The 12,605-nt window shown below is 40.9% G+C and overlaps 1 protein-coding gene across 3 annotated transcripts in view; it reads right to left on the bottom strand.

The window, feature by feature from the left end:
• Positions 1-3,277: 3,277 nt before the first annotated feature.
• Positions 3,278-12,605, bottom strand: part of PGAP3 (post-GPI attachment to proteins 3) — a 13,648-nt gene continuing 4,320 nt past the window's right edge. The window contains exons 2-8 of one of the 3 annotated variants that reach the window (XM_018563603.1): positions 10,204-10,301; positions 9,475-9,627; positions 9,332-9,394; positions 9,166-9,227; positions 7,692-7,828; positions 7,397-7,601; positions 3,278-3,775 (exon numbers count right to left, since the gene is read on the bottom strand). In XM_018563603.1, the coding sequence (XP_018419105.1) occupies positions 3,712-3,775; positions 7,397-7,601; positions 7,692-7,828; positions 9,166-9,227; positions 9,332-9,394; positions 9,475-9,627; positions 10,204-10,301 (782 nt within the window). In that variant the 3' untranslated portion in view covers positions 3,278-3,711. The remainder of the gene's footprint in view (positions 3,776-7,396; positions 7,602-7,691; positions 7,829-9,165; positions 9,228-9,331; positions 9,395-9,474; positions 9,628-10,203; positions 10,302-12,605) is intronic. The other 2 variants (XM_018563604.1, XM_018563605.1) reach the window with 2 other exon arrangements.

Below are 12,605 nucleotides of genomic sequence, written 5' to 3'. Positions count from 1 at the left end.
AAAAAAAAAAAAAAAAAAAAAAAAAAAAAAAAAATCACAAAAAATAAATGTGGTACTCAAACCAGTACGAAAGGTCCACTGAATGGCAAGCATCTTCCTATTCAAGGACTGCTTAATTTATATCAAGAACTTAAGAGAACTATGGGGAAAAACACTTAGCCCATAGTTCTCTTTTAAGGGTCACGGGAGGACATAAACTGGCATCCTCCCGTGACCCAAAGCTCAGTATATCGCGAGCTACAGCTCACCGTATACTGAGACCGCCGCAGCCGGGACAGATCCCAACATTACTGTCGAGATCCACCCAGCTGCGTGAGTGACAGCTGGCTCTGCCTATCTAGAGGTAGATCCAGCTGTACCCAGCCCCTCCCCCGTCCGTTCCTCCAGTCATCGGTGGGGACTGAATCCGAAAACAGCCAGAAAGTCAAAAAATGAAATGTAATGCTTTTGAAGTAAGTGTAACTGTAAAAATTAACTGCAATGTTGCTCCTTCTTGGATTCCATAACAGCAGCCTTAAAATGATTGTTTCTAGACAGTACTTCTGGCAGTGCTGGAAGCATGTACAAAAGCAATGTGCTATGGGGAGAAGGAAGAGGGAATAATGATTTCCCTTAACTATGGCAACAATGGCATTACATTTAGATGAGCATTACCTTAGATCATCCAAAACAGCCAACTGTTAGCTAGCCTATGGAACATGCACATCTGCATACTTGTTCCTAGGCAATGCCTTAAAATATGAAAGCCTCATAATGAAAAGCATTATGGAGAAACTTAGTACATGTATTCCATATTTGTATTGTATTGTAATGTATTTGCTCCCCCGCGTCCACTTAAATTTAAAGGAAAATGTCACTTTTGTAAAAAATAAAAAAATATTATTTAATATAATATGCATGTATATGCATATGTACAAGCCATTTTGTAATTTAATTATATTAAAAATGACCTTTCCAAACTTTACAATTTGCAGCTGCTGTAATCTTCTGAAAATGTAAAATAAATTCAGAGCAATATGGCAACCGGGAGGCATTTTGAACACAGTTGGTGCAGGGAATGCCCCTAGAAATGTCGTTTCCTTCTTGTGTGATTTGTCCAATGCTTTTCTCAAAAGTGTGTACTAAGAGGCAAGTAAAATTTTAAGCATCCTCTGTAAGAGGATTTTCATTTTGGCTTCATTCATTTTAAGGCTCAACATTTCCATGGCATCTCTCTACTCAAGCACAAATGTAATCTTTTACAAAAAAAAAAAAAAGTGAATTATACTGTATTTGTGTGCACTAAAACTAATTTTAGTGTATATTTTTACTTAAAATATAGGTGTGCAAATATCATGCAACAAAAATTAACAACTACCATCTATTTATTATAAAAGGTTCTCTGCTTTAAGAAAATAGATCAAATTTTAAATGATTTTTTCAGGCATAAAATGTGCATTTTAACATGCAACGCATTTAAAGTGCAACGGGAGTAGACAAAATGCTAAGAAGGTAAAGCTGTCTAATGTTGCATAAATGCAAATGTTTGTCTAAACAGACATATACCTACTAAACTAAGGATGTCATGAAGGCTAAATGAATTGTATTCCCCAACACAGTACAGTTTTATAGGCACTGTGCCAGTGTTCAGCAAACTCCATAGTGGGTGCTAGGACAGTGACATTTCCATACATATATTTCAATCACCAGAGTCCCAGAAGGGTGTGATAAATGAGTAATTCCAGGTAGAATCTTCCCATAACTCAAAATACGTTTTGAGCAAATTTCCTCTATTTCCATCTAAAATATATGAGAAAAGACCACTGCTCAAAAGCAATCATTTGTGTGCTATAACATGTCAGTGAACAGTAAAATGAAGCAGATGAGCTGTTCAGCACTTTAAATAACATTTTTAAAAGCCACGTCACAGGCAATGCCAAGAAACAGAAGTAGTAAAAATGATGGCTCAGAACCCTGATGGAAAGTAGACCCAAGTCTATCGTCATAGGTGTCCTAAGTCTACCTATTGACTTTGAGTAAGTATATTTTATGAATGATTTTGATTTAACCAGGGAACAAGGACATCAAAGTGAAATCTAGAGTTTTCTCTTGCTAGTGATGTGCATTCTAATTACCAGTTCCTCTTTAAACCTAAAATGTCATTAGTCTATTACTGATTCCAGGCAGTGCAATTATACTGCAATCTAAACTGTTTTTTTTCAGATTTCAGTGTTGGGAACAACTTGGATCAATTCCTTCACATTTGCCCCTCTGCCGTGTATATTCCATATTTATGGTGAACTACACAGAGCTACATTTCTGTGTGCTTGCAGAGGTCCATGTTAGGTTGTTTGTGGTTAGGTTCAACCCAGAAATACATAAACAGAGGGAGAAAAGGGAAGTTGAGCTCAAAAGGGAGCCATGGTATTGCAGCTGGACTAGTATCAGGCTGAGTAAAGCACGGCCCATTACAGTTACGGACAGTAAATACTTGGTGGGACTACCAAATCTTTCTATCTCCATTAATAAACTAAAATAAACTTGGTGGAGAAGTGCTTTGATGGTGAGATTAGATTTACATTTCTCCCTCATAAAACGTGGCTTTCAAATTATTTTACTTATTATTATTGCTATTATTATTATACACAGCCACAGGGGCATAAATGAATGACATGCATTACACTTAATGCTTAATGATACTTAAATGATATGATACATGATACTTAAACGATTATTCTTTTTGTATTTGTGATGCAAGTGGCAAAATGTAAATACATTTTGTTGTAAAAGGTTGTGTAAAACCCACAGGTCACATTACATCTTAGCTACATCTCAGGCTCTCATCTAACAAATGTCTCATTACGATTAATGATCATTGCCAAGAAATCTCCCAGAAATGTAGTAAGTACACCATGTTGTGTGACCTTTTTGCAGTACAATGAGCATTCGTGGGTACTAATGCATGCCTTTATTATGGCAGCTGTCATTTCCAATCACACCCGGACAAGATATAAAAGTGTGTGCAATTCATGTGCAAGCTAATAAAATCTTCTGCATTCCAAAAATAAATAAAAATATTCCCTTATATGAGGGATACTGATAGTCAGGGCTGGATGAAGTCCAACAGCCAGGTAGCCTATGTGTCTAAAAAAACATTATAGATGGCACCTTGCATCTACCCCCCTAAGGATTTTTTTCTGTTGTGTGAGAAGAAAACATCCTTACTGGATACTTAAGAGTGCATGCTGGCTTCTACACTATCTAGCAACTAAACACATTATTTTCCCACCCCATAATTGGTTTTGACAATATATAATGGCTCCTTCACTACAATGCACAAATAGATACAGATATAAACTTTGCTTTTGGCAATTTAAAATATTTTGTGTCAAACACAAGCAATCTGACACAACACGCACATATGTACATAACCCATTAGTGGTCCCAAGAAGACTGGTTTGAGACCTGTCAGCGCAGTGTATAACATATGTTTCAATAATAGCCACAAGGTATCTATAATACAGAAAGCTAAGGATATGAATCAGTTGTGCACTGGGTATCAAATGCAGGAAGTATCCTGTACACAGTCCCTTAAATAAGAGTAAGGCACTTTAGAGACCCTCATTCTACAAGAGGGAAATAATATGGTTCACAAAAGTCTCCTGTGCATGAACTTCAGAGGGCCGCGCAAGCCAGTGCAAAATCCAGACCCAGGCATGAGTTCTTCTACGACTAGTCCACTTTTAACACATCAGAGTTCACCTTAAGCAGGTACAGGCTGTCATCTTTCAGGAAGCTATGTGGACACAAATATAAACAGGTCATTCTGCAATGCATTTGAATTTAAAATGGGCACATTACAATACAATATCGTAACTGGAAAAATAACAACCTTTGCTGAATATATTCAGAATTTGATTTGCCCATAATCCCTTGCAGGTTTGCTTTTAAAGCATCTCTGTTGCAAGCATGAAAACTTGGAAAAAAAAGTCACTGCAAAAAGAAGGAGGTTTAACTGTCCAGTTTGCTCTCTTGTTTAAGTATCTTCAGCATCTGACACTTCGACACCTAGTTCCCTTCTGCACTCTTTGGTTCCTTCTGTCAGCCCCTAGGTCAGTGCAGGACTCAATGGTGATGTAGGGGCTGAGGACTAGACCATGGTGCTCAGCAGTAAAGCAGGTATCTGACACACGTGGTAGGGTATCAGATGCTGAAGATTGTTCAGCCACTGTAGCTCTTAAAGACAGCAATGATCAGCAGTGTGGACAGAGGAACAGGTAAAACATGGTCTTTTTTTTTCCCCAGGGACTTTTTTATTCTAGAAATAGATTCGCCTTAAACCCATTTTGACGTCTAAACAGTGCCTAGGATTAAGAGTGTAAGTAGAACATAATAAAATATGTAGTAGGGATGTCCCAATACCAAGCCCAAGTATTTTCCCCTCAGGTACTCGGTGATACCCATTACTGATACTTTTTCTTAAAAGGGACATGTGACATTTTTTCTAAACCAATACAAACAAATGATGTTAGGGCAGATCTCGCCAGAGCTGCGTACAGATTTCACCAGGCTGCATGTGGGTCTCTCCAGGGCTCTGCGGGCAGGGGCTGGGCTGAACGGATGGCTGCCGGTCTTGTGCCGGCTCTGGGGCTGTATGTGTGGCTGTCCAGCTGTGCCTGTGCCAGAATGGAGGAGATATGGGACCGGGCAGGCACTGTCAAAAACAGTTACTGCCAGCAGGCAGCTAGGGTCCCCACAAGCACAGGAACTCAAGCAGCCAATTCAGTTTAAAAATTTAAAGGGCCGTTATCAGCCTTTAGTATAGAGGCTTTTTTATGAGTCCTTGTACTGTACCTTGTATCGGGACATCTTTAATATACAGCATAAAAATGTTTTTCAGAGCTGTGAACCAGTGGTGAGGGACCAGAAACGCACTGAAAATTCTTGCCTGAGGAAGAAAGTCACTGCTTGCCTGCCCTCCCTTCCACAATGCTAGGGGAGGGCCTGGGAATGTACAAAATGGAGCTGTTGTACGCTAGTTGAGGACTTCAGGCACAATAGGCCTACAGCTCTCAAAACACTTCCATCCTACTCCAGGTTTTGTTTTTTGTTTTTTATTTGCTTCATATGAAGCATTAAACCTGCATTATTTAAATCTAAAAAAATGGAAACTAAAACAATACTGTATAGTATTAAAACCCTGGATAATGTCCTTTTATCATGGAAAATTCTTGCAAAAATATTTACCAGTAGGTTTGATTTACTAAAGGAGTACGACATGGGTAGGCAACCTCGGCACACTAGCTGAAGGTGAAACCAAAAATCCCACCGTGCCTCTGGAAGTCATGCCTGTGGCTGTCAGTCTTGCAATGAACCAAGGGACAACTGGTTTTACAAGAGCTGGCGTGCCAAGGTTGCATAGTATCTGGAATACAGCATGTTCACTCAAGCAAAGAGAATTTTTTTTTTTTTCCGGCTCGCAAGATTGCCAAAACAGCTTTCATAAGTATGCAGGTTATACACCTTTAGTAAATCAGCCCCAGTAAGTCTAATTTTATATTTTCACTCCATATTATCTAAGAACACCTAAACAATACCATTTTAAAAGGACATTATTTTCTTTAGATACAGATATGAACAATATGTTACATAAAAATAACCCTATAAAGTATGTGACAGTTTTAAAAAATACCCTTACATCTGTGTAAGGTTTGTAAATAAAAGGGGAAGACATAAGTGCTCATGGGCCTCTGAAGTGTGCCCTGAAGCCTTCTTCACAACAATTGAACCTCTCTCCTTGAAGTTCTTGATGATCTGATAAATGGTTGATTTAGGTGCAATCTTAGTAGCAGCAATATCCTTGCCTGTGCAAAGCAATGATGACTGCACATTTTTCCTTGCAGGCAACCATGGTTAACAGAGGAAGAACACTGATTTCAAGCATTACCCTCCTTTTTAGGCCTTGTTCACACCAAGTGCGTTCCAGGAGCAGAGCAGTTACAGACCGGAGCAAAACTGCGTCCAATGTATTCCAATGGTATTTTTAGCTCCAGTTCACATCGCAGCGTTCCGTTCCAGAGCAGGTAAAAAACATGCAGCAGGCCCCATTTTACCTGCTCTGGAACGCATGCAAATGCATAAAAAATGCATGCAAACGCCCTAGAACGCACTGAAAGGCCATTTAAACCAAAATTTTTTTTTACCAAAAACAGCCCGGAACGCATCAAAAACTCGGCAAAACCCGCTGCACTGCGTGTGCAGAAACTCATGCAGATCTGCTCTGCATTTGGTGTGAACAAGGCCTAAAGCTTCCAGTCTGTTATTCTAACTCAATCAGCATGACAGAGTGGTCTCCAGCCTTGTCCTCGTCAACACTGACACCTGTGTTACCAAGAGAATCACTGACATTATGTAAGCTGGTCCTTTTGTGGCAAGGCTGGAATGCAGGCACTGCAAGGGTTAATACAATTTCTGCCCGGAGTTCTTCTTTAAACCAGCCAGAGGGCTAAACTCCAAATATTGATGGCTGAAAGGCATCATCAAACACAACTGTTTAATTCCTAACTCCTAATCACCATGTGTTAATCCTGGGAGAACATTTTTTTTTTTTCCTGTGACCCTGAGCTGACCATAGACTTAAGATAACAAGGATTTGACTACTCCCGGAAAAGAAACAAAAACACTTCACAATGCTGCAGAGCACTCAAAATCCAAGTAATGCCGAGTACGCCTGCATCGAATTTTGGCAGATTCAGCAGGAATCCCACGGAATTCGATTCATGGGTGGCACTATGTCCTCAACAAAAGTCGATCATTGACATTTGTCGAAGGAGATGCTGGAAAATTGTCAAACACTGCTTGCAGCCAACCAGCTGCAAGAACTGTTCGAGTAGTCTGACAGCAGCGGGTTCTGCTGTCAGAATAAAACGTATTCGGGAGATTCGTTAATCCACACGGTTAGCGTGAATGGAGGACTCCGTCAGATTTTTTTCATTCAGAAATTTGCGTTTACCCAGCATAAGTCTGTTTCTGCAAAACCTATGAGAAATTGTCCCTCATGATGCCTGCAACCAATATATATTGGTCTGGTGATAGTAATTGGCTATATATGAGGGTCTGGACAGATTATATTACAATATATTATGGTCTGAGGATAATGTGTGATAAGGGGGTGAGGAGGGAAGCCACTACTTTAAGTGGTAATACACATAATGATGATGAAATTATGGTTATTATTATTAACAACACTTCATTATTAACCATTCACACTACCTTTTCAAGAAACAAAACATGTTCAAAACGGGTTCAGTGGAACCATACCTGCAGAACTGGTAAATGTATGGTAAAGGGAATAACACCAGCATGTACATTTTTACATTACATAAGACTGCCGCACTGATCAACAAGTGTCACTCACCTATAGAAGAGTACATTCAAAGGGATGGTGCTAAAGTGCCAGAGAGCATGGGCATCCAGCACCCACAAGACAGGTGGGAAATCGAGCAGCTCCAGCAAAGCTAGACTCTGTAGTAGGACCACCACCAGAACACACTTCCACAAATAAGGTTGGTGGGAACGTCTCTTCAAACACCATGCCAGCCACCATACCAGATTAACCATGCCTGGTGGAGAACAGAACCAAGGACATGGTAAGAGACTTAAGGACAAAACAAAAAGGCAGGAGTAAGGCAACAAGTATAAAGCAAACTTACCAAAGCCAGCATTTGCTAGCATGTTGTAGCTGTAGTCAAATCGTCCAAGGGTAAGGTAAGACACATGGCACGCAAAGAGTACTACTAGGACAGCACCAAAAGCAGTGGCCAAAGAAGGATATCGAAGACCCAAAGTCCTAAATTGCAAAAAATATACATTAAAAGTCAGCACTGCATAATATGTTAATAATTGAGAATGATGATAAAAATAGGAAAAAGAGAGGGGGTGTAAGGGAAGGCTACCAGAAACAGGGGTGAGAGGAGCATGCCAACAACAAAGGGGGCACAGGGAGACCACAGACCAAAGCATCAGTGAGGGGAGGACGCAGGCAAAAGCAGAGGTTAAGGGAGAACGAAGGCAACAGTAGATAAAAGTGGAGGGTGCAGGCAACAGCAAAGGCAAGGAGCTGCAACACTGGAAGTGAGGGGAGGGGGGCACCAGCAATACTAGGAGAGGAAAGGGAGCCGGCAAGAATGGGCAAGGGAGGGCACTGACAACATTGCAGTCAAGGGGAGTGCATTGGAAACACTGTAGGCCAGGAGAACATGCCAGCATGGGGAGAGCAACAGCAACAATGGCGTTATTATACAGGATTTATAAAGCGCCAACAGTTTGTGCAGCGTTTTACAAAATGGGGGAGACAGTACAGCTACAATACAATTTCAGTACAATAGGGTTAGGAGTGCCCTGCTCATTAAAGCTTACAATCTAGTAGGAGGGGCAAGTGAAAGAAAAAAGGTAATAATTGTTAAAATTAAGTTAGTGGAAGAAGCAAAAGGGCAGTTATGTTGGAGGTGGGATAGGCTTCCCTGAAGGGATTAGTTTTTAAGGATCGCCTATAGGTGGATAGAGTTGAGTGCCAGCAACACTGGAGGCGAGGAGAGAGAGCCTACAGCTTAAATGACAAGGCAGGAGGCTTGCTATAGGGGTACCTGCAAAGGGGTAGACAGAGGTAGAGGCGCCTGCAGTATGAAAATGCGAGGGAAAATGCCTTCATCAGGCTGGTGGGCAAAGGCACTAAGAGCCCATTCACACAAGGGCGGTTGTTGCGGATCAGCTCGGTTACCGCGCTGATCTGAAAAGGGAGGCTCTGGGACTTTTTAATTGCGTTTCAGAGCTGAAACGCAACTAAAAACACCCAAAACCGAGCTGAGCAAGCGATTTTCTATTGAAAGCTGTATGGAAACCTCACTGGTCAGCACAGCAAAAATAGTCCAGGGAGCAGCTCAGGCCGGGGGTGGTTCGGATCGTGCGGTCGCATGAACGGTCCCCATAGCAATGTATGGGATCGTTCATGCCGGTGGATCAACGCGGCCGAACCCTCCCGATGTCTTATAGGGGAGGCAACAGAAAGATGAAATGGTGTTTTTAGTATTAAAGGGTAATTGCCTACACAGATAATGTTTTTTTTCCCCTGCATTTATAAATTGCCAGTGTTTAAAGATTTAGCACTCTCCCCTTCTCTACACTCACCTCATACAGCACAGGTAGATAGAGTGCAGAATGACTGCCGAGGCACAGAAGTAGTCCATTTTCTGCGGGGACAGACAGTGAATGTGGCAGGATGCAGACTGACAGAACACTGCATACATGCAATGCACACACAAGTGCAAGCAATCCATGTTCTTCAACTCATTACCTCAGTAATCGCCGTGTCTCTGGTGTGAAAAACTGTCGACCAGAACCACGCATTTATGGAGACCTGATGGACACAGTCAAGATTAGATTAATCCATATGAACAGAAGAGATCAAACAAATGCTTACAGAAAAGTCTTGCATACCATGGCAAAGGTGAGGCAGGTGTGGTACATAGGACAAGAAGCAGGAACAGAAGCACGGTAATGCCGTAGCATCATTATGTTGGCAAGGCCATTGAGAAAAGAGGCCAAGGCGGACGCTGGCTCCTGGAAGAACAGGAATCTGGAAAATGGCCACTGCGGTAGGTCAAGTAGATTAGGCGGTGGAGAGGAACAAAAAAAAAAAGTTGAGGAACTATTTGTCTATAACCTTTTTATAGTGAGTTAAATTTGCTAATCAATAAATAAGATGTACAAATTTCATTAAACATAACTGATCAGGAGTTAAAACTTTTTTTTTTAATTAGTTTTAATATGCATAAGAAAATAAACATACAAGTCTACAAAATGGCAAAAGATAAAACCTGGTCAGGGGCACTAGCTTAAAACAGGTACAATGGTTTTTTCAAATTAAGTATTATTAATTTTTTTTAACATAAAAGAATCCCCAACAGGGATGTAGAGGCAGTAGTATGCGTTACCTTTTCCATCAGGCCCAAAAGACAAATCTCCATCTTCGATTGTACCCCAAACACCAAAATCCGAGATAAACTGTGTAACCTCTGCCCAAAACTGCTTAATACGAGAACAATCCCAGGATTTTAAACATTCAAATGTGCATGCTTTATGTTCAATCAGAAGTAGAACATGCAGCAAAAAATCTTAAAATGATTAAATAATATAGGGGAGTGAAAATCTAGCATTAGAACTCACCTTGCCATGAAATTGGGGGACAGCATATCCTTCTTTAATATAAAGGGAAACCGTGTCCCACATACACTGGTAACGACAGTCGTCCAAGCATGCCCAGCCTGGCATAAGAGAAAAGCAAGAAGCAAAACAAAAAAACACAGATGAGGAACGTTCCATTAAATTTACCTTAGCTTGCAATCACTCAAATGTCTCAACTGCAGACATGTCTAAAATCAGTCAAGATGCAGCATATCAGCTACTGCAACACATACAGTCCCAGAAAAAAGTCATTTGTTGTACCTTGAACTCTTCTGCAGCAGTCATATATACCTTGTATGCTAAAGGTTCAAGTTTCATAATCATTTAAACAGCTAAAAATAGTCCTTATTTTTTGCCGATCAATACTCCCTGCGTATTGGTTCATGAACCTACTAGTCACTACCTCAACATACCTTTTACCTGTCCCTCTCCTGTCAATGACAGTAGTCATGTAGACAGAAAAAGAGGGCAAATCCCTTAGAAACGGACACACCAGCATTAAACAACTTGCAAAAATTCTAATCCCATCCACACTCTTACCAAAAAAAAAATACATTTTGGCTATAATTACACAGTTGGGTTGGGAAAAGACAAACCAATACAATATACCCACAGTTGAACGAGAGGAAAGCAAAAACAAACCCTTAAGGTGCCCATTTTTAATGTACTGGCCGAAATTTGCAGTGTGTGGGGCTGTCGGCTCCCTTTCAGCCGGCATTCCTCGATCAGCTGATCGAAAGAGCCAGCTGGAGAATGTTCGATCGATCAGAGCCGGCAGCCAATGAGGGTATTCTGACAGGTGCTGGCGGCACCTGTTAGAATACAACGTAAACAGCAGGATTCCTCAATTGACGCGCTGTTTGTGTTGGAGGAATCGCCTCAATTTTTTTCGTTTAACCCGCAGGTTACCCTCGGGTTCTCCACAGTAAGATCAGTTAGGGTCTGGAACTCACTGCCACAGGCGGTGATTTCAGCAAATAATGTGGAATTGTTCAAGAAACTTTTGGACGATTTCTTAAGGGACCGTAATATACAGGGGTACGGGTACTCCTAGAATGAGATCCTAATAGGTTGGACTTGATGGACTAATGTCTTTATTCAACCTCAAATACTATGTAACTATGTCCTGGCCATCTGTGACAGAAGAGATTAAAGCTGGCCATACACATATAGATTATCTGCAGATTTTCTATGGTCAGATGGAAAACGTGCAACAGATTCCTCCATCTACAATAAACTGTGTGGATGGTGAAACCTCCCACTGGGCCAAGTTTCAGTGTCTTGCTAATCAGCCCCGTTGGCTCTCAAAAATACCTGAACAATGCCTGCATCCAATCAAATTGTTCATGTATTTTGACAGCCAGCTGGGCCGACTAGCAAGATACTGAAGCTTGGCCCAGTGGGAGATTCCTCCATCCACATAGTTTAGTGTAGATGGAGGAATCTGTTGCACGTTTTCCATCTGACCATAGAAATCTGCAGATAATCTATAGGTGTATGGCCAGCTTTACACAGTCTCTTCTGCCATATAAAAAAAACCTGCTTGTCAGCACCTTTGACAAATTAGGCTTCACTTCAATACAATGAGGTTGCAATGCAACACTTCTTCCATTCATTTTACATATATGCTACCATTCATCCTTATAGCATACAAACAGAATGCAATGCTTTTCACATCTCATAAAACCATATTTTATTCACAATAGAAGATAGAATACATATCCAATGTTTAAACTGAGAAAATGTACCATTTTAAAAGAAAAAAATAAGATAATTTGGAAATTGATCGCTGCAACACGTCTCCAAAAAGTTGGGACAGGGCAACAAAAAGCTGGCAAAGTAAGTGGTAGTAACGAGGAGCTGGAAGGACATTTTCCAACTAATTAGGTCAATTGGCAACTGGTCAGTAACATTGTTTGGTATAAAAAGAGCATCTTAGAGAGTCAGAGTGTCTCAGAATTGGGGTTGTAAAACACAAGGAAAATGCACAAAGCACTGCTCTACACACATATAAACATGTAAACAAAGTCTACTGGATTTGTGCAAATAAAGGAAATTGATCAAGAAAGAAATCTAAAAGCCGCCACTGCCGACATATTTTTGAAGATGCAGCCATCCTAATCCTTGCTTTACTACTAAATCATGGACCTAGAACACACACATCCCCAAGAAGCAAACTAATTCCTTTGTATGTGGTAATACCTATGCAAGGAACACAGGCTACTATTCGCCTTACTTACCAAAGGCAATTTATATACCAGATCCGGATAAGACAATACCAAAATAACCTGCATTCTTGGGTGCAGAAGCCACCAAAAGGCAGTGCATTTACCACCTTTGACCCCCCCCCCCCCCCCCTCCCCCACACAACCCTCCCCCCCCCC

The sequence above is a fragment of the Nanorana parkeri genome, unplaced genomic scaffold (genome assembly GCF_000935625.1).
Source record: "Nanorana parkeri isolate BGI_ZX_2015 unplaced genomic scaffold, ASM93562v1 scaffold679, whole genome shotgun sequence".
NCBI classification, from domain to species: domain Eukaryota; kingdom Metazoa; phylum Chordata; class Amphibia; order Anura; family Dicroglossidae; genus Nanorana; species Nanorana parkeri.
This window is presented reverse-complemented; position numbering and strand designations above follow the sequence as displayed.